General features: G+C 28.6%; 2 protein-coding genes across 8 annotated transcripts in view; one reads left to right on the top strand and one right to left on the bottom strand.

Moving 5' to 3' along the window:
• Positions 1-20,505, top strand: part of LOC105194638 (basement membrane-specific heparan sulfate proteoglycan core protein) — a 288,155-nt gene that overhangs the window by 106,615 nt on the left and 161,035 nt on the right. The gene's annotated exons all lie outside the window — the stretch shown is intronic.
• LOC113003056 lies at positions 1,639-17,931 on the bottom strand. Of its 3 annotated transcripts, none has more exons than XM_026130848.2 (6): positions 17,817-17,931; positions 6,402-6,652; positions 5,781-6,050; positions 3,778-3,908; positions 3,468-3,630; positions 2,334-2,732 (listed from the first exon to the last, which is right to left on the bottom strand). In XM_026130848.2, the coding sequence occupies exons 2-6, from the start codon at positions 6,648-6,650 to the stop codon at positions 2,334-2,336; spliced, it is 1,212 nt and encodes a 403-aa protein (XP_025986633.2). In that variant the 5' UTR covers positions 6,651-6,652; positions 17,817-17,931. The 3 variants fall into 3 exon arrangements, with proteins under 3 accessions (XP_025986634.2, XP_025986633.2, XP_025986632.2); XM_026130847.2 differs by lacking the exon at positions 17,817-17,931 and adding an exon at positions 11,149-11,570; XM_026130849.2 differs by lacking the exon at positions 17,817-17,931 and having other exon boundaries at positions 1,639-2,732; positions 6,402-6,650.

The raw sequence follows: 20,505 nt of genomic DNA, 5'->3' as shown, positions 1-20,505 counted from the left end.
TGTCTATACGTATATTTCACGCACAATATAAGTTAATACATTAAAAATATATTCTATTAACGAAATCTATTTCGGTATTTTAGTTCACTTTTATAGCATATAAAAAATAGACGCACTATATTTGAATGTTTAATATTTACATATAATTATTTTATTTTGATTTACGTTGGGCCAAAAAATAGGACACAACTAACGTTGTAATTTATGTTTTAATGACTTGGTAGTTTCGTAGTACGCGTATGACAGGAAGCTGAAAATATTTTACAAGGTCCGCATCTGATAGTAATTTATTAAGTTTGCTGACTATTTAATTTTGATGAAACTATGCTGCATTTATGTCAGTAATGCAACCTCTCTCTCTGTGTAGAAAATCACCCAATTATGCGGCAAAATAATGATTTCCTGTTCATTTCATGGAATACCATAAGTATCTGAAATTATTATTTAGCCACAACAAAGGTTAATTATTTGGTAGCGCGCTTAATGTATGCCATGAATCGGAATCATTTTGAATAGAACAATAATTATCTAACTTTATCTAAAATTAACGAAAATTATAAGCAAACTCTTGTTAAAATATTTATCAATTTGACTAACGTTGTGTACTTGAAATATTTAATAATTAGTGTTGCCTTATCTTATTATTTTACTCTTAATATGACAAATAAATTTTGTATTAATTTTTTTTTTTTTTTTTTTTACACACACACACATACGTACACACATGTACTTTTTTAAACAAATTTTTTACTAAAGTGACACAGTTAATCTATAAAATAGATATTCACTACAGCACGCACAGCCAATAGCAATTTTGTTTCTACATTTTTGTTTTTCGTATCTTATTATTTGTCTTTGTGAAAGATAACATGCAAGATTGTCGCAGGTTTATTTAAAACTAAAATTCTTCTTTAAAGAATGTTGCAAAAATTCAATTTTAATCTAATTATCTTGAAATGATCTTTATATGAGATAATTGCGAAACATTAATTCAGAAAAATTATTAATTTATAATGTTAATATTGTATAATATTAACATATTAAAACACTGATTTTAATCTGTATAATATATTCTTTTTAATATTAACTTCTAAGATTAATTTGAATTAAAACTAACGCTTTTATATTATAAACAGTTTTTTGTATATTACACATATTATTAAAAATAAATAAAAATAAGTAAACTTGTAAATTTAATGAAATTTTATAAACAGTGAAAATAAAAACAGTTTGACCCAGAATTTAATTTTCTATAGGATTTCGAATTAAACTAAAAAAATATTGAAAATTAAAAAATAAGAAAATTGTATAATTTATAAAGGGATGAGAGAAGAGTGGAAGAGAGAAGAGGAGGAGAAAGATAGAGAAACAGAAATGTATGAAGTTTTGAAATTAAGAGATTAAAAATTTTTTACATTAAATTTATAAGAATACATAAGAAACTATAATAAGTGTATTAAGGTTATTAAAATGTAGAATCTTTCATGTTTTTTAATATGATTTATAATTGAAGTAATCCATGTTAATCTAAGTCAATGAGGTCAAACATTATATAATCTCTCACTTTGCATCGTAAAAGAATGTATCTTGTAACTTTGTGCAAAGCAGAGAGTAAAAGTTAATTAAAAAGCCATTAAAGGGGATAATTATATATTCTTATGTGTGATGTTATAATATTCAGACTTTTCATGTACAATTACAATAATAATATCTTTATATACATATTCGATTATCTATTATATATTTCACTTACGTAATATAGTTTTATTGAAAAGAAAACAACAAGATATGATCTACATTCAATAATTATTGTTTTATTATTTACATATGTACTGCTGATTTATATATTAACATTGTCTTTTTTTAACAGTAGCTTTAATGTCTACGAATTGATGTCTCTAAAAACTGAAATCTAAGGAAACAAGAATAATATAAAATCCTATTAAAATCTATTATTGTCATGATATTTGTTGTGCTTCATCAGGTATATTACTTTTATTGAGAATTGACCAGACAATCAACCTTAAAAATCATATCATCTCCATCACAGTCCTAGCGACTTTGCCTTTTTCTTGTATATCTCTACTCTTTTATCTTTACCCCCCCCCCCCCTTTTCCGCTATCCTAATAGTGTACAGAAATGTCTTTAAGAGGAAGAATTTAGTATCAAATTGTTTCTTGTCTTAATGAAGTGAACTGCAATGTTCACAAAATGTTCGCATTAACAATGGATTAAGACACGGAGTCAACCTTCCTAGCATTTTTGAAGAGCAAGCCTTAAAAGCGTATTATTTTTATTTCTTGTTTCAATTTTTTTTATTGAAAATCGAATATTAAAGATCTAGTAAACCCCACTGTTCATACAGTGGAACTCTTGTTATCATTAACTTTTTAAAACTTTCGCCCTTAAGACCTGGATTTTTACAAACACCATCAGCCATAAAATCATTAAAATCTTGCACATTAGACTTTGAGCACAGCACTAATGGTAAAATTGTAAAGGATGCTATCATTCCAAGGACTGCCTTTTGCTTTAGGATATCTTCCAGTTCATCCCTAGTGGGCGGTTGTGTCTTGCAGTTCAGTTGTTTCATAGTCACAGTCAGTGTGCTATGGTATTCGTTTAATAGAAGATCTCTTTGATTTTCAATAACTTCCGGAGAAGGACTTGTTTCGAGAAAATAGAGAATATCCATCGCCGGCGTAGTATAGGAGCACTGTTGGAAGTCCACCTGTAATATAAAACGAATTCTTTGTATTGATCGATCTTTTGAGCCCCTAGTAATTGAATTGGAAATGAAATCCGTCCATTCCAGGAAAGAAGTGAGACTTGTGTTTAGGAAATCGTGGCGAAAAAGTTAAGAGTTTGCGCGGACAACGCGGACGGACAAGTGGCAGATGTACCTGAATGCAATCAAACTAGATTTATTGCATTATTTATAACATACTGTATTTTCAAGTATTTTATATTAACGTCTCTTAGTTTTGATCTCTAAAGTTGATATTGCGATTAAAATGCGTTAACATGTACCGCAACGATGCCTTTTGGAATATTATATATTTGTTTTAAATATTTATTTTTACATAAATTTATATCATTGTATTCAACTATAAAAAACTAAGAAAATTCAGAAATGGATATAATTGGAATAAAGTGACTGTGAACGCGATACTAAATTATATATAATGATTTTTATTTTTCTAAAAGATATATTTTTAAAGTAAATACGCTATATGTATGTATGTATGTATGTAATAATGTATATATATATATATGTATGTATGTATATAATCGATATAAATCGTACAATTACACTGCACGTATAAATTAAATTTCATGACTCACTGTATTTAATCTGAAATCTTGAAATTTTTAATCTATGATATATATAAAGCTACAATTATAATAAATTAATGAGCACTTATATTTAGAGAAAGTGCAGGATCTTTTACAATGTGATACTTACAGAAATGTGATCAACAGGTTTGTCATTATCATATTTGAACAACATATTATTCACCCAGTAATCACCGTGATTAATAACATTAAATTGATCCTCAGAGGGCTTGGCTGCTTCTATCGCTATGTCATATATGCGGTCAGTGATTTTAGCTATTTTTTCTGCGTACCTAGCGATAAAAGTTACATAAAATGATATGAAATTGTGTAGAAACCATATAAATTTTTGCAATGTGTATTATATTATATTTGCTATGTTTTGGTTATTTGTTATTAAGGATTAGAACAATAAATACTGTCGTTTGTGCAAATCTTACCCTTTCAGTTCTGGCCAATTTGCTATCTCGTCTACGAAACCTTTAGTACACGCAATGAAAAAATTTGCCACACTTGGTGGTTGTTCATGACAATATACTCCTTTCATATACTTCTCTTTTTGTTCTGGTTCCTAAATATTAAAATATTTTTATTAAAAGGTATTGTTAGATGTTTATCCATTATAAAGTTAAATAATTAAGTTTGTAGCGCAGATTGTAAATCTTGAACATTATACAGATGACACTATACAAAACGTTTAGGTTATAAATCTTAAAGAAGTACGATGGATATGTAACGAACAATATGTTAATTAATGTACAATTTTTTTTAAGGAAAATTTAGAACAGATTTTTTCTTGGAGAAAAGGTTACGAGGAAGACTGTTATTTAATGCAAAATTATTAAATGTTTTATTAAATGTACAATTTTTTAATATTTCAGTGTTTTATTTTTAAATTGCGATTTTACAAATGTAGAAACGTACATGTTTTTATTATTAGATACGTACGTATCTCTTTAAGCTAAAAGCTTTTTGTTCTTGATTGCTTTAGTTTCGAATATTTGATACACGCGGTGTTTCAATTGAGGACAAATCGATTTTCTTACTAAGAACAATTTGATATATATATTTTTTTACTAATTGTAAGTTGTTGTTCTTCTTTTGAGTGAAAGATACTTTTTTAAACTATTTTCTTGGCTAAACGTCGAGGCACGTGCCGCAATAAAGGATATTGAACTTTGGTTAAAACGGTTATTCCCTGCCAAGCATTTCTGTTGGATCACTCGCCGTGTAGTTTCGAACTCTCATTCGACTGTACAAAATTGCTGCGGTTTATGATAACAATCATAGCGCACGCATTATTACGATGTACATATCTGTTGTAGATATTAAAGTTTTAGACTACAATGCACGATATTTATCTTGGATAGATTCAGTTACATAAGAATCATTAATCTATGTAATAATATTTTCTTATTTTAATACGTATTTTTGTATGAATCTTTTGTGAATTAGTTCCTGTAATTTATTTGATAATATTCATATTTTATTTTAAATGCATTATTTATACAAAATAGATGAATGTTGAATTTTATTTTTTTATACCTGTTATTTAAACTCAATTATGAAAAGAGTTATATTAATTATACAGTGTAAGAATTATAGCTTTTGTATTTCTGCAGAAGATTTGTAATCTTATTATATAAATCTGTTATATATAATTTGTATACATATTTTTTTTATTTTAACTTTATATATATATTTTTTTTTTATTAGCTGCATTTATTTTAAATTAAAATTTATTGCATGAAAAATAATTTTTTTCCTTATAACACAAAAGTTGTTAAATGTTTGATATTTTATCTTAAATTGAAACAAAATACTTGATTTAAACATTGTCAAAGTATAAAGCAAATTAAAATTAATAACGTACAAATTGTAAAATTCCTGATAATTTATTTTGTAAAACGTGAGTATTTTTGATCCACCGCTATTGCACATTTGTAAATAAAATTTGATTTAGTATAAAATAAAATATCATATTTGTATACAGTATTATATAAAATAGAATTTATTTTTAATATTAATAGCAAATACTTCTTTATAGAATTGTATAAATTATTAGACACGTGATACTGAAAACTCTACAAGTTTCATTGAAAATAATCTCATATTAATTATTTGTGAGGATTAAAGTTGCAAATTTTGTCGCTTTAAAATACAATACATTAATATCTATTATATAAAACTTTTAATACTTTTAATTATTATGTAAGATGTGTTTCATAGATACTTTGAATTATATTAGCGTAAAGTCTTGTAATAATTTATGATACACAAAAATGATTATATATTATATATGTATACAGTTTATATTATTATTTATATTAAGAAAGTATTGACGCGGAATTTTGAAGCTTAGATGATTTCTTCCACTACCCCGAATTCTTAATAATTGCAATGAAACATTATGACTGATTGTAAGTCAGACGTAAGTTCTTACCCTCTCGCACAGGGCCACAGAGGTTGCATGAAACCTGGCTAGTCCGCTCATCGACAATAAGCAATGGTCTAGATCGAGACCGCTTAAACGATCGGCCATACGATAGCCAAGAACCGCGAGATCCTCCATCACTATAAGCGCTGGATTTTCACTTTGCATGTATAAACTTTTTGGTCCTAAGCGGTATTTCGGTTCCACCATCTTATTCATTTTAGCCAAGGTATCTGATATCACCGATATCTCGATGTCAAAGGCATTTCCTTCCGCGATCTGTAAAAAGTTTGTTGAAGATTAACATGTGGAATTTTTAAATTTAACAAACTTGCAATTATTTTTATGAGATAAAGGTTTAAATGGAAAGATTAAGAGTTTTGACTTTCGGATGACAAATAAATAATAATTTTACTTTACAAATTGAAATTCATTTTAAAATCATTTAAGAATGCTTTCTAAAAATACGTTTGTCTCTTTAATTGATAAAAACAATTTTAATGATTACAACTGATTGCGTAAAGAATAATTGTCCTGGCCTCTTGTTAAATAGAAATATACTCCGAAATAATGAAATCTGCTCGTTTGATTTATCTTGGTAGAAATATTATATACGTTAAATAGACTTACAAGTTCCCCTTGAAGGCTGTCGAGTGAAGGTGCGATTTTGAAGATTATTGATTTTTCTGCAACCTCACCGCCTTGGCCACGCGAATATTTGGCAACAACTCTCACCATTTCACTTTGATAGTTGTCACCCTTGGCCGTGGCCGATTTCACAGACAAATCGATCACCTGGATCGAGTTGTCGCCTTCCGACTTTCGTAGGATCTTCTCTACGAAGCTCGGAGTCAGCCATGCCGGTGTCTCTTGGGCCATTTCTGAAATTGGAATTGGAATTGGAGAATTTTCCCGACAAATCATTGTTCTTCCCGCCGTGTCACGAAACGCGAAAACGATTCTTTACGATAACTTATTGTTCGCGGCGAGATTTATCACGTTTTCTTTCTTTCCAACCAGCTCCCTCCACTCATTCCGGCTTTTCCACCCTTTCTCTCTTCCGTCGGTTTTTTTTCACCCGCTTTACCGTCGTTTCTTTCTTTGTCCGTCGATATTCAAGACGGACGCATTGCTCTATGTTTGAGATCGCTGTTTCAATTAAGAGCGTAATGGGAAGCCGCTTTTCGCTTTTCCCTTTTTGGCCAAACGTACGGCATACGTACGGTCCGCGTTGAGATCCCGTCGAACGTGATCGAGTTGCGGTATTTGCGAGAAATTTACGACACGTCTGGTGCGCCGCGATCGCGTACGTACTTGTGGTCGAACGACGTCGACCATATTTCACTTTGATGAGTTTTCTCAGAAATGTTTTTCGCGGTTTCCTCAGAATCAAATCCATTCACCATTAGACGGACATTTAATGATTGAACTTATGAGTATATTATTATATAGTTCTAGTGCACAGAACAAAATTTAGTATCAAATCAACAATCTTTGTTTCATATATAAGCAAGGATGTAAAATCTTCTTGGAAGAATTTATATGCCTTAAACAGACATAATTTGCTTACGCAAAAAGACAAATTTTCTTCATGTAAGCAAATTACGTCTGTTTAAGATTATAAATTCTTCCAAGATTTTATATTCTTGCTTATATATGAAACAAAGATTGTTGATTTGATATTAATTTTTTTTCTGTGTGGTATATTAATAATTTATAGCAAATAATTTAAATCACATTTTAAATATTTCACAAATTAAATGTTATAGATGCAAATGAATTATAACTTTATTTTCTATAATCGATTTCAAGTAAATTTTATTTTAATTATGCATCTACAGAGAAGGTTTTTCGATTCAAAATTGAAGCTTTTACACGTGTCATAAAATAAGATTAATATAGGGACAATCATATATTATATATAATTGTTGGGGCAATATTTGATTTTTAAAAAGAAAAATTCTTAAATTTATATATAGAATGATCTTGGTGCTGCGTCTCATGATGCTGTATCCCATTTTTCAGATGAATTTAGATTAGACAATGAAGATTTGTAGCAATCGTATGATTTTATTGATTTGCAAGTAGATTAAAAAAAAATTTGAAGATGTTTTTTTCTAATAAAATATTACGAAGACTCACAAAGGGAGTTTATTTCATGGATATTAAAAATATCTCATCCCGTAATGTAAAGAATAAGAATTTTTTTTACGCATGGGTGAAGACTGCTGGGGTTCTCTGCGGAAGTGTTAATTATATGTATAATGTATTGCGTCGAAGGGGAGCGCTTGTCTGCATTTTTTATCAATGGCCTCTAACTGTGAGGCAATTAAGCAACGTGCACTATATTACATCGAGTAAATTTTTATTCTAAATGTAAGAATGTATAAGTAAACTGAAATTTACGTATTTCTCTTGTTTGAAGTTAATAAATCAATCTTATTTAATTTGACGGAGGAAAATAGGAATTATATGGCAACCTGACACGAACAATAATACTGATCAGAATAATATTGAATCAGCAACAGTAACAGTATGCATTAATATTTTTATAACCTAAGGTTATTTATGTGATTATGTCATTCATGATTATGGATTATGTTGATGAAAATACTAACGCATCTTCGTTACATAATTGCTGTTATTATTAATATTCCTACCACATCACGCTACTAATGGTCGAGAATAAAAAAATTTGAATTATTATCAATATTCTACAGCAATCTATTAATATTAACCACACGATCAATAATATTGTTAGTGTTTGTTGGTACTAATAGTATTACTGATCGTGTAAACTCTCTAATAAATCTCATCTTTTAATACTGCTTTATTTTTTACACTGCATAAGGTTGTAATAATATTAAATATATCAAGAATATTTTTAATCTTGTTATTAGAAATCTTCTACAAGACAGTGATATCTTGCGATTAATTGCAACGATTGATTTGTTAGTATTTTTTAATCTTTTTCAATGCGCCACATTTAATAATGAGCCAAATTTGTGGAAGTTATTAGTTTCTTTCTCTCTCTTTCTCTTTTTTTCTTTAATATAATTTTTTGTTATAATATAAAGAGGGTGCCCCGAAATTCTCGAATCAAGATATTATAACAAAAAAGTTATCGAAGAATAATTATTAAAATTATTAAATTTAACAAATTAATATTAGAAAAGGTTTTTTGCGTTTTTTAATATAAAACGTAATGAATATATCCTTTTCTAAGTTTTTAAGTCCTGAGAGTCATAATATTGTATAATTTTAATAATTCAAGATCTGCAGTTTTAATAAAAAATTAAATTGAAAGGATATGGACGACTTCGATCAGTATTCATAATCTGTTTTTATGCTTAAGACCGTTTCAAGTACTTTTTTAAGAAGTCATAAACACAAACCACAAAGATTAGCAATTTAAAAACATTTAAGATGATCTTGAAGTAAGAGTCAAATGTAAGTATCGGTTTTTATCTTATTTTTCTTATCCGCACAATTTTATTTCTCTCAAGACATAAAATGTAAAAAATCACAATAAATTTATTTTTCTTAATTATGTTTTACATTAAAAAATCTTTATTTATGTGTTAACTATTATATTTAATATAATAATTATTAATACTATTGATAATAAATAGTGCAGTAAAAATTATTGTTAATTGAAAATCATAAATGATATAAATTTGATGCGCGTTTGTAATTGCGGATCTTATTGTTAGTGCGCGAATTCTGAACATCATTAATCGATTATAATTTAAAAACTGTTGTCTCAACATATTTGAATATTTTACTCTACTTTATCTCTTGCTGTTAAAATGTCGTTAAAATATATGATGGTTGTGAGACACTCTGTATATATATTGTCGAATCACTAACGAGACATGAGAAAGGCACTGAACTTCCGTTTATTTAGAACGTGAAACTGAATAAGCGACGTTACATCCTTCTATATTCACGGCGTGGCGGTGTTTTTGTCTCTTCGTTTAACTGTTGTTTTATTTCGTTAGACACGGATTCGAGCTCACTCTAGGTCCCGTATAAATGTATACAGACGTAACAACGTTTGATTTCGTGTGCAAAGACAATTGCTTAATGGTAACAATCTTGCCAATGTGAGACAGTGTTAATTATCGTTTTGGGTATACATTATGAAACTGTTCATAATGGAATTAAAATTATTCTGTTTTCTTTAGAAAACACAATAGAAATCGAGGAAATAATTGAATAATTTTGATCGGAATCCAATTCGAACAGTTTCATAATTCATGCCCAGCAAGCCTATTCTGTAACTTTTAATGATAGTTTCGTTGTCATTATATATTATATCTGCAACGTCCTTGCAGTAAATCAACTTCGTAACGACGTTATAATGATAACGAAGCAGTCGTTAAACGTTACAAAATAGATCTGCAAGTTAGATTAAGTGTTATGTTTGAGGTTACACTAACATAGTAACAAAAATTTTTTTCAGAAATTGGAATTATTTATTATTTGCATTAATATAATTTCATTAAGTTAAATTTATATATTGTTTTATTAATTATTTTTTGTTATTATACTATTTCTATTTAGTATTTAGTTTATATTTTTAGATTCTTAGATTTTTTCTTAGTTTTATATCCGATGTACTGGTAAAATTGTGATATCGTTTTCAGCAAAAATCTAGAAATATCTAGTTCAAAATAAAGAACTCCGCATAATTTTTATGAGAAAAACGTTATCGGCCAATTGCTTGAATTTGTGATATATTGTAATTATAACGTCTCTGATAAAAAAATGTCAATTTGCTGTAAACTATATGTAGTTTCTGAGTTAAAGGCATTTGAAAGTTTCTTTTATGAAATCTGTTCGTTTGTCCGCACGTTTATCCACATGAGTTTGCATTCGCACGTCTGTTCGCACAAATATACGTGCATCTTTGTCTATTAATGTCCGTCTTTGCATACATTAACAAAGGCGAACTGCACATGATATGCGAACGTAACAGGTGACCGATGGCACTTTTCCATGCTACTCTCTTACATTATTCGTTATTCGAAAAAACGTTTGAGATAACAAAAATTATAGTTTGGAGATAGTTAAATAATGATAAAATTGATTTTTCAAAATTATATTATTTACTATTTTTTAAAATAAAATTATATAATTTTTTTTACACATATGATTCTTTTAATTATTCTGCAACATAAAAGTATCAAGATAGAGTTATCGCGCAAATTCAATAGTTTATGAGACATTTTACTCTTACATCTCTCTCTCTCTCTCTCTCTCTCTCTCTCTCTTTCTTTTAAAGTGTGTTAAGGATACGTTATATTTCAAATTTTTATTCTAATGTGTCTTTCTCCAGACCATACAATGTGTTGATAATAGTTGACATACTGACCTGTTAACGTGCTCGTAACTTGATTTCAAATGTTTATCTCACTTATTTGCTCACTTCACTGCTTCGTTTTGCACAGCCAGCCGCGAAATGATACACACAGTGCGATAATGGTAGGCTTTATGTCTATATCAGTACATTCTTTTATACTCTGGAATGAAACGCGATATCCCTACGGTTTTATTGGTCACTACAAATGACGACGAACATGACAACTAATGATATGCTTAGTCACTAATTTATGTCAGCAGACTTCCTGATTCATTCTTGAGTAACTGCGAGACTTTATGATTAAATTTAAACTCACACCGATTTATCTGTCAAAAAGCAATAGACACTTAAAATTCTAGTCGAGATGCGAACTGAGCGACGGTTAGTCGATCACGGGCGCTTATAAACTGTGAATGCGACCACCGCGCTACGGTATGAGTACATTTATCATCCTTGAAATTGAGAGAGGAGAGGGGCTTGCCTCATTAAGTCACCATTCCTCCCGTATGTGAACGGTATCCCGAACGTTCAGTTTACGTTTGATACTCCTAATTCCATAGATGTAGCATAAAAGTTGACTCTGAAACTTTCTAACTTTCTAACTTTTCACTTATAACCGCCTTGATTATATTTGCATGTTTGTATGGTTAATTTTTCTATTTCGTTTAGTACAATTTTTGTTAAAGACTTTGGAAGTGTTAAACGTGTAATATATCTGAGCACGGTGCTCATTATGAAAGCAAATACGTACGGTAGACGTGATTCGCGTTGCAAACCTTACTGATTTACTGTAATAGATCGACAAATCAATGTCTTGCTCTTTCGAAGCAGAGTTGGGAAAAATTGAAATAAATTCAATAGAAATGTTTATTTTTAAAAAATGCATCTACAAAAATTCCATTTGCAATAAATATTTTGTGTATTAAATATAAAAAAGCAAATATTTCTATTTAATATTTATACATGCATACATACATTTATTTGAAATAAAGATATTTAGTTTACATTTTGATATGTTATGGATAAATAAGTTTTTTCTATATTCTATTCTCTATTATTTTCTTAAATTTCTGTACTTATTAGAAATATAGAATAAAAAAAATACTAAAATAAAATATCTCATGAATATTTACATAAATATAAAAAACAGCTAAAATATCTCATGAATATTTACATAAATATAACTCTTTAAACATGTTTAAAAATAAATTCACTTGTCACTGTGATTATTTAGCTACTTGGTAAGAAAAATGATTGTTACATTTATATATTCATAAAAGATGTGCTGGGTTTTTTGGTTTTACTATTTTTTATTTTATGCTTTTAAGAAATAAAAAATAGAAAATAGGAAAAATTTATTTATCCATGACTTATTAAAATATTAAATAAACATTTTATCTATAAATAAATATATATAACTATTATTTATTTTTATTACAAGTATATATATGAATATTATTTACTTGTTTATATTTATTACACTAACTACTTATGTATTTCAAATAATACAATATTTTTTTATAAACACATCTTTTTAAAAAATATTTCTATTACTGTTTCCTATTTTTTTCTAACATTCTTTTGAAGAGACTGTGCTAATGCAATACAGATCTGTTTTTTTGTCTTTTATTAATGAAAAAATTATGTAGCATTAATACTATTACACATATACAGGCGTGGTGAAGCGCTCATGCAAGAGCGCTAACTTCATTGGTCAAACGAGAGATAAGAAGATTGGTAGATATTAAGAAAAATTATAAATGAATACGTAATGTATATTGCACAGTAAATATGTAATATATTGCAAGAAAAATGACAGAAAAGTACCGCATGAAATTTATCAGATTTTCAGAATGCACGATTTCCAAAATTAATTCATGCATTATTCGTTCTCGTCCATAATGCCGTCATCCTAAACTTGAATAATTTTTCTGAACGCGAGAATATAGTGGAATTATTCACGAAGGTCGTCTATCATAAGCGTTATCTCGGGATATGAAATTCATATATGTGATGTTTAAGGCAAAAAATCTTCGTGAATTTTGTGTCAATGTATGCATTTCGTTAATATATATACTGTTCTTTTACTAAAAAGATAAAGCAAAACGCATTCCTAATGTATTGATAACATTCAATGGAAAATTGCTAAGATACGCTGTGTTATGTTGTAAAAAAAGAATGTAAAGATTTTCAAACATCCATAAATATAACACATGCAATCACTATATTGATAAAATTTTACTTTGATAAAGTAAAATATTTACGTTGATAAATTGTTATGCTTATTGCATTTAATATTTGCTTATTATATTTTTACATGCATGTGCAATTTAATTTGTTGCAAAATTGTGTGCATTCTGGATTGTTGTTCTAAAATTAAATTAAAATATAAAATATTTATAAAAATATTAATAAAAAATTTATTTTTTAATTTTATGACTTAACTAAAAGTATGAAATTTTACTTAATTTTTTAAATTTATGTTTAAAAAATTTATATTTTCAGCTATATGGTAATCATATGAGAGTAATCAAACATACACACACTCTTATGTAACAGATTGCATGTTATATTTATGTTTGAAAATATTTGCATATTTATTTTGTAATAACACATACGTTTCCAACATTTTTCCATTGGAGATTTTGGTTACAAAATATCAACTAGAAGTTATCACAATCGGAATTTAAAAACTATAAGCTTGTTATGTTTATTCTTTCTTTGTTATTTTAGTCAATAACAAAACATTTTGGTTTGTAAATATATAAATTTTGGCCTTAAAACCAGCTACAAAGAACAAAACAAAAAATTTGCTTATGTATGTATGTAGCGAAAATAATAATATTTTGCTGCAGTTTGGGATAAATAATTCTTAAAAGAGTAATTGAATTAAAATAAACCTTTGCACGCATATTGACTTATTAGATTTGTATTAGTATATATAAAAAATTTAATTTGTAGTACTACTTTATCATTAAATTTGTAACTAATTACTAAAAAAAGGCAATCATACATAAGAATTATGAATAAATAAAAAAAATTAAATAACTTTTAAATTAAGAGAATTGTGCTCAAAAGATTCTACGCGATTTTTATGAGAAAAGTATTATTAATCAATTTGCTTGAATTTGTGATAAATTGTAGTTCTTGTATCCCTGATTATAAATGTCAATTTGCAAAAATCACTAATTTCTAAATTAAAGGCATTTGAATGTCTCTTTTATGAGATTTGTTCGTACGTCCTATACACAAATTTACCTTTGTGCATCTGCTCTCATATGCAGGTCCATGTATGAATAGCCGTCTTTGTGCTTACATAGATTAATAAATACGAACTACGCACATACGCGCATACAGGGAGATCCATTGTAACGTTTCCACTATTTCTCCCGAACTATTCGTTATTCGAAAAAACAAAAACATTTTAAACAAAAGCCATGACTCTGCTTCTACGTTTTCAATTTAAAATTAACGTTTGGATTGCCGAGTTTAAGCAGGTTTGGTGATGAGCATCCGGGTTATCGAAAAATTGCATCAGAGACTAAAAGTCAGAGAGATTACAGATGCCGCAGGCACAGCTTCTGCATGTGTCCAAAATATTACATAAATATTTTGGTATGAGAAAGCGGACCGCATGATGAGTACCGCGTTTGCTAACATTGGACTAAAAATATATGCGTTACATTTCAAAGAAATCACATTTTGAAGGAATCGCCGGTTCAAGCGGAATTCAAATTTCTTACATCTATTCCTGACTGTTGACGAAACATGTATCTATTACTACATACTTGAGAGCAAGGAACAATCAAGAACTGCCAAAAACAAGTGCTTTGCAGTATTTGATCAAATCTACTTTACTGACGTAATAAAGGAACTAGAAAAAAGATAGACCAAGTGCATCGAGCTGAAAGAAGATTATATTGAACAATAAAATCGATTTTACTGTAAGATACAAGTGTTTCATTGTTAGGCTCGAAACATATCAAACTACCCACGTTTGTTGACACTTAAATCACTTTAGACATGTACGTAAATCAAGACCTGTTCCAGATCCGTTACATAAAGATTCTAAAAATAACGTGAAGGGTATATTGTGAAATACAAATACACTTCTTGCTTGTTCATCATTTGCGTGTAGATAATTAATTATCTTTGTACGTGTATATCACAGTTTTTTTTATTAATTAGGTATCAATTATATTTCGTTAAATTAAAAATGTTTAACATATATTTTATATACAAATGATCTTAATGTACGAAAAGATTCTTTAAAATATACGTACAATATATTGAACAAGCAAGATTTATATTTCATAATACATGGTGTCCTTGGAGTTTCCGGAAAAATTTTAATAGTATGTTGTATAAGCTGAAATATTAAAAGAATCTTATATAAACCATAAGCTTCGAGATACTTTATTAAAAAATTATAGCAAAAATATGAAATTTGCAAGAAACAATTTTTCACCTAATTTTGCATTTCAAAATATCCATCTAATTAATACAAGCTTAACATTGATGTGATATTTAATTTTATCAGTCAAAATAAATTTGACTGCGAGAAATTGACAAAACAAACATCGTCGAACGACATACTACTTATAATGTGTTCAATCACTTGATGTTTATCTTGTGCCGCATACATTGTTTTAAATAGTAAAAATACAAAGTTTATCGAATACAAATTACACGTCAAGAAATGAACTCAACCAAAGAATTAACGCGAGAACGATTTAATATTTTTATTAGAATTTTTTAACAAAACATTTCAAGCTCTATGTCAGTATAATATTTTTTTCTTGAGTTTTAGCTCATAGACCATATTGTTAAAGTTTGTACGGAAAATTTGGGAACGCCCTGTATAAGCTCTATGCTATCTTTAGAATCTTTATGCAGCGCACAATACTTTGTCCTTCAACAATTCGCACGTGCGATTTGCATCATTTCCTTCCCAAAGTTGATTGGCATAATCATATAATTGCACCGTAACAATGGTTACGACATTCATTCAAGTCATCCTTGTGAATATCAGTGTCCATCTTGATTTACGTAATCGAAATAACATTGAAGTGTTGAAGTAATTTTCTTTGATGCAATGAATACATACTTTATATTCAAGGCTTCAAAATAGTATTATCAGATGTAATTTTGCATCAGAAGATAATAGAGAATGTTATCATACTGAATTGTCTTCAATTATTGTCGAGCGACGTGGGGCGTTGCGGGCGCGTTTACGGGATCGCTAGGGACCCTACCGATCCCGAGGGAAAGCCAGGCGAAGCTCGCGAGCAACATGACGACACAACGCCCGAGGTAAAACACGCGTTTGTTCCTTCCGCGATCCGATTACACTATTATATTTACTAATTTACTAATTGATAAAAATAGCTTTTTTGAAATGAATATTTATTTAAAAAACTATTTTTTTAATTTAGCTTTTACTTGTAATAAAATTACGTTAGATAAAATGTGATACAATGACTGACATCTTATTGATGTCAGTATTGAATAAAATTATTTGAATTGCACCTGAGGAATTATTTATTTATTTCTTAGAAGAAATTAAAGACTTCTTATCAATAAAAATGTATGACATAGATTATTGAATTCTATTGAATATCGTCCTTTTTTATTATACATATTTGCAAGAAAAAATAGTAATTAGTACCTTTTTTTAAATTATATCAATGATATTATGTTTTATAAGAAGACTTTGACAACACATATTCTGTAATTAGTCTAGAATAAATTTTAATCTGTTAAACATTCACGTAACGAATGCGTTTGGACGAAATTCCTGAATGTGTTTCGTAAGTCGATCGATGATGATGAATTTTTAACGGTTTAATTAATTCTTGAGTAAAGCTGATAAGTATCACTATTTGATTGAATCGTTAATGGCCGTGATTAAAATTATATACTCGCATGCAATTCTAAAGTACCGGCGCGCTGTATTCACAGTCCGTGCGATTTATTTATATGAACCGATTAAACGAAATGGACCGCTCGTCGGTAGTTTTCAATTACATTATTCAGCGATCACGTGCGCTGTGCGAAACACATCGGCTGGCGTAGCTGTCCAAAATTCTAATTGCGTGCAATATTGCACGCGCGGTCATACATGCGAGCGGTCATACGTGTGAGCGAAATGGGAAAATGACAGGAATTTCAGGCATGTTCGTGCAAATTAGAAATTGCGATGTGCAGCTGTACCTATCAAGCATTTTTGTTATTAATTTCTATATAACAATTTTAATAATTTTTAAGTAAATTTTAATATAAATTAATATGTGTGCGCATGTGTGTGTAATTTTTAAATTAGTAATAATTTGTAATTCAATCATTATATTGACTGGGAATTGATATAACAGCAGATGGTTTAAATTATATTTTCAGGATTATGTAATATGACAATTTATATGTGTTTTTGAAAAATTTTAAATATCATTGAATATATTATTTTAAATGTTATTTAACAAAATTTGTAAGTATATTAGTATAAAGATAGCTAAATTTAAGAATTAAAAATTATATACACACAAGCGAAGTAAGATACAAATTAAGAATGTAAATAATTAAAAGGTAATTAAATATTCTTAAAGTAGTGACAATCCATGTTGCAAGCAAAGTTTGTTACTGAATACGTTATATTATTAGAAAATTCTATTACGTACTCATACCTTATAGACGTGCAAGTTTTATTTGCCAAATGATTACATCATGACTATCACGACTATTCGTGTTACAATGAAAATACTGTTTCATGCACTGTTGTGAGATTCATAAGACAAACTTACGCATGCGTAATAGCGCAGCGTGAGCAGCTATCAATAGCGTACGTATTGTATGATTATGCAGGGTATCGTTGTGTCCCTAATAATAATTTTACTCATTTCAAATAGTATAAAATTAATAAACTTTTATGCATATAATATTTAATAATGTATGTTTTACATAACATTTAATATATCCGTATTTTCTATATTATTAATATGAATATTGACAAAAGGTATACAAAATTTAGCCTCAAAAACTCCCTATATTAAATCTAAATACGAGTGTGCCAAACTTGATCACGTGATCCATTATGTAGTTCACACATGCGCACAAAGTTTCCACTGAGATTTATCCCACGCATCCGTCAACACTGATTTTATGCCAAGGAGATATAAATTGCCTCTATCATAGTGAAGGACAAATGTATAAACGTGCAAAATAGTTTAACAGTTAAATTGTTTTTGTTATATACTTCTCAATGGCATTTAAGTTGCAAGAATAATTATTAGCGTTCATGTTATTTATCTTTTTGTTAATAGCAATCACTGTAAGCTTACATAATTAGATGAGTAACATAATGATACCAATTTCAGTAATAATCAGAGATAGCAAACATGAATAATTCTGACGCTTTAATTCTGCATAAATCTAAATGAACTTATAATAATTACCAGAAATCATTCTTCTAAGAATAAGCAAGGAAAATATTTCATAATCAGTAGGCAAGAGCTAAAAAATTAGTTAAAATGAATATCTATAAGTAGCTTGAAGAATGCTAATTAGACAAATCATTATGAGTGCATTGCCCTTTGTTTTTAATAAAAAATTAACAAAATTATTCAAATTTAAGTCCGCATATTATATCTAGATGTATTTATATCACGGTCAGCAATTGCTGTCAATTGCTGACCGTGATTGTGCTAATAGAGTCGTTTAGAGTCATTTACATTGTAACTTTTGACTTAGAAGTTTCCGGTTCAAAATCTTTTGATAAATCTTTTTTTTTTTAATTAAACATTAAATTCAGTTTTTTAAATATGATAGGTAAATTTGTTGTAAATTTAATTAGAAGTTGGAATTTATATTTTTTATATGTTATTTATTATAAAAGTACATATTTACTATACTTACTATATATTAATTTTTCACAATAATGAGTGTAAAATTTAAAATAAAAACAAAGCAAATACATTTTGTCACTACAAACATTGAATAAAATTTTTTTAAAGTCATTCTACATAAGAGCACAATTTAAACTCATTCTACGCAGAACACAAATTGCCGTAATGCGGATGCGGCAGCTATTAGAATAAGTGTCATATTATTAACATTTTTGTTTGACTATTGCATCCGCTTTTGCGATCTGTAACCTATGTTCTGCGTCTTACGTACAATAACCTTTACACGTATATTTGTTTTTCGTTAAAATTTTAGGAAAATATTTTTTGTTAACATTCACAAAAATTTTAATTTTTAATTAAATTTTTAATAAATTTTTCTATTACCTCGTAAAAAATTTAATGTTTAATTAAAAAAAAAAGAGATATTGGTAGATTTTAAACGAAAACTCACAGTGAAGAGTTACGACGCGGATGCTTTACAAACATAGCTGCTATGATAATTGACAGCAGTTATTAAAATAATATGCGACAGCAGTTTTTAATATAATATGCAACTTAATTTTGAATGACTTTTCTAATTTTTTAGAACACAATCGTTCATGCACTAATAACGTTTTACCTAATTAACGAGCATCCTTCAAGCCGCTTGCAAAAACCTTTCTAAAACGTCACAGTTAGCAATCCCGGTATATAGATATCTATATGTGTGACTCGTGGTGCCCCGGCATTCGGTGACTCATTACACTCCAATTACACTTAATATAGAAAACGATGAGTCATAATCGAAAATGAATACTAGATGATTTGCAGTGTAGCAAGACGAGAAAAGAAGATGCGCAGAAACTTGGATTACATTTATATCTTATTAAAATGTGTCTTTTATTCCAAAATATCAAAACTAATATTAAATTTTTCTAAATAGTTAAAAAATTATTTTTGTACCACAAGAACGACACGTGCGTCTTGAGATAACAGAGTTTGAACGTTGCTTGCTAGATACGAAGCATAGGCAACAAAGTAATTCGTTTAATACCAATTGTATCAATCTAATAACTCTTAATTACTCTAAACGGGTCAATGACTTCGTGATTCATTGTGCTTTGGTCTTTCTGATGCATACATATATAGTACATATATAGTACATGTGTGTACGTGCGTGCGTGTGCGTGTGCGTGTGCGTGTGCGCGCGCGTGTGTGTGTTTGTGTGCGTGCGTGCGCGCGTGTGTGTATGTGTATACAAGATAACTAAAACGTATTAGACTAGTGAAATATCTAAAAAAAAACAAGACATTTGAAAAAAAGTTAATAGAAAAGTCACAGGGTTTCAACAAATATATTAAATGGTAATACCCATTTAACCTTGAGAGCACATGGAGCTTTCAAAACTCATTTTTAAATTTTATGTAAGTGGTAACTTCCATTTTTATTCAATATCCTTGTAACTGACATCAAGTTGTTTTTAAACGCTACA

This window comes from Solenopsis invicta, chromosome 11 (genome assembly GCF_016802725.1).
Source record: "Solenopsis invicta isolate M01_SB chromosome 11, UNIL_Sinv_3.0, whole genome shotgun sequence".
Taxonomy (NCBI): domain Eukaryota; kingdom Metazoa; phylum Arthropoda; class Insecta; order Hymenoptera; family Formicidae; genus Solenopsis; species Solenopsis invicta.
Note: the sequence above shows the minus strand (reverse complement) of the source record. Positions and strands in the feature narration are given on the sequence as shown.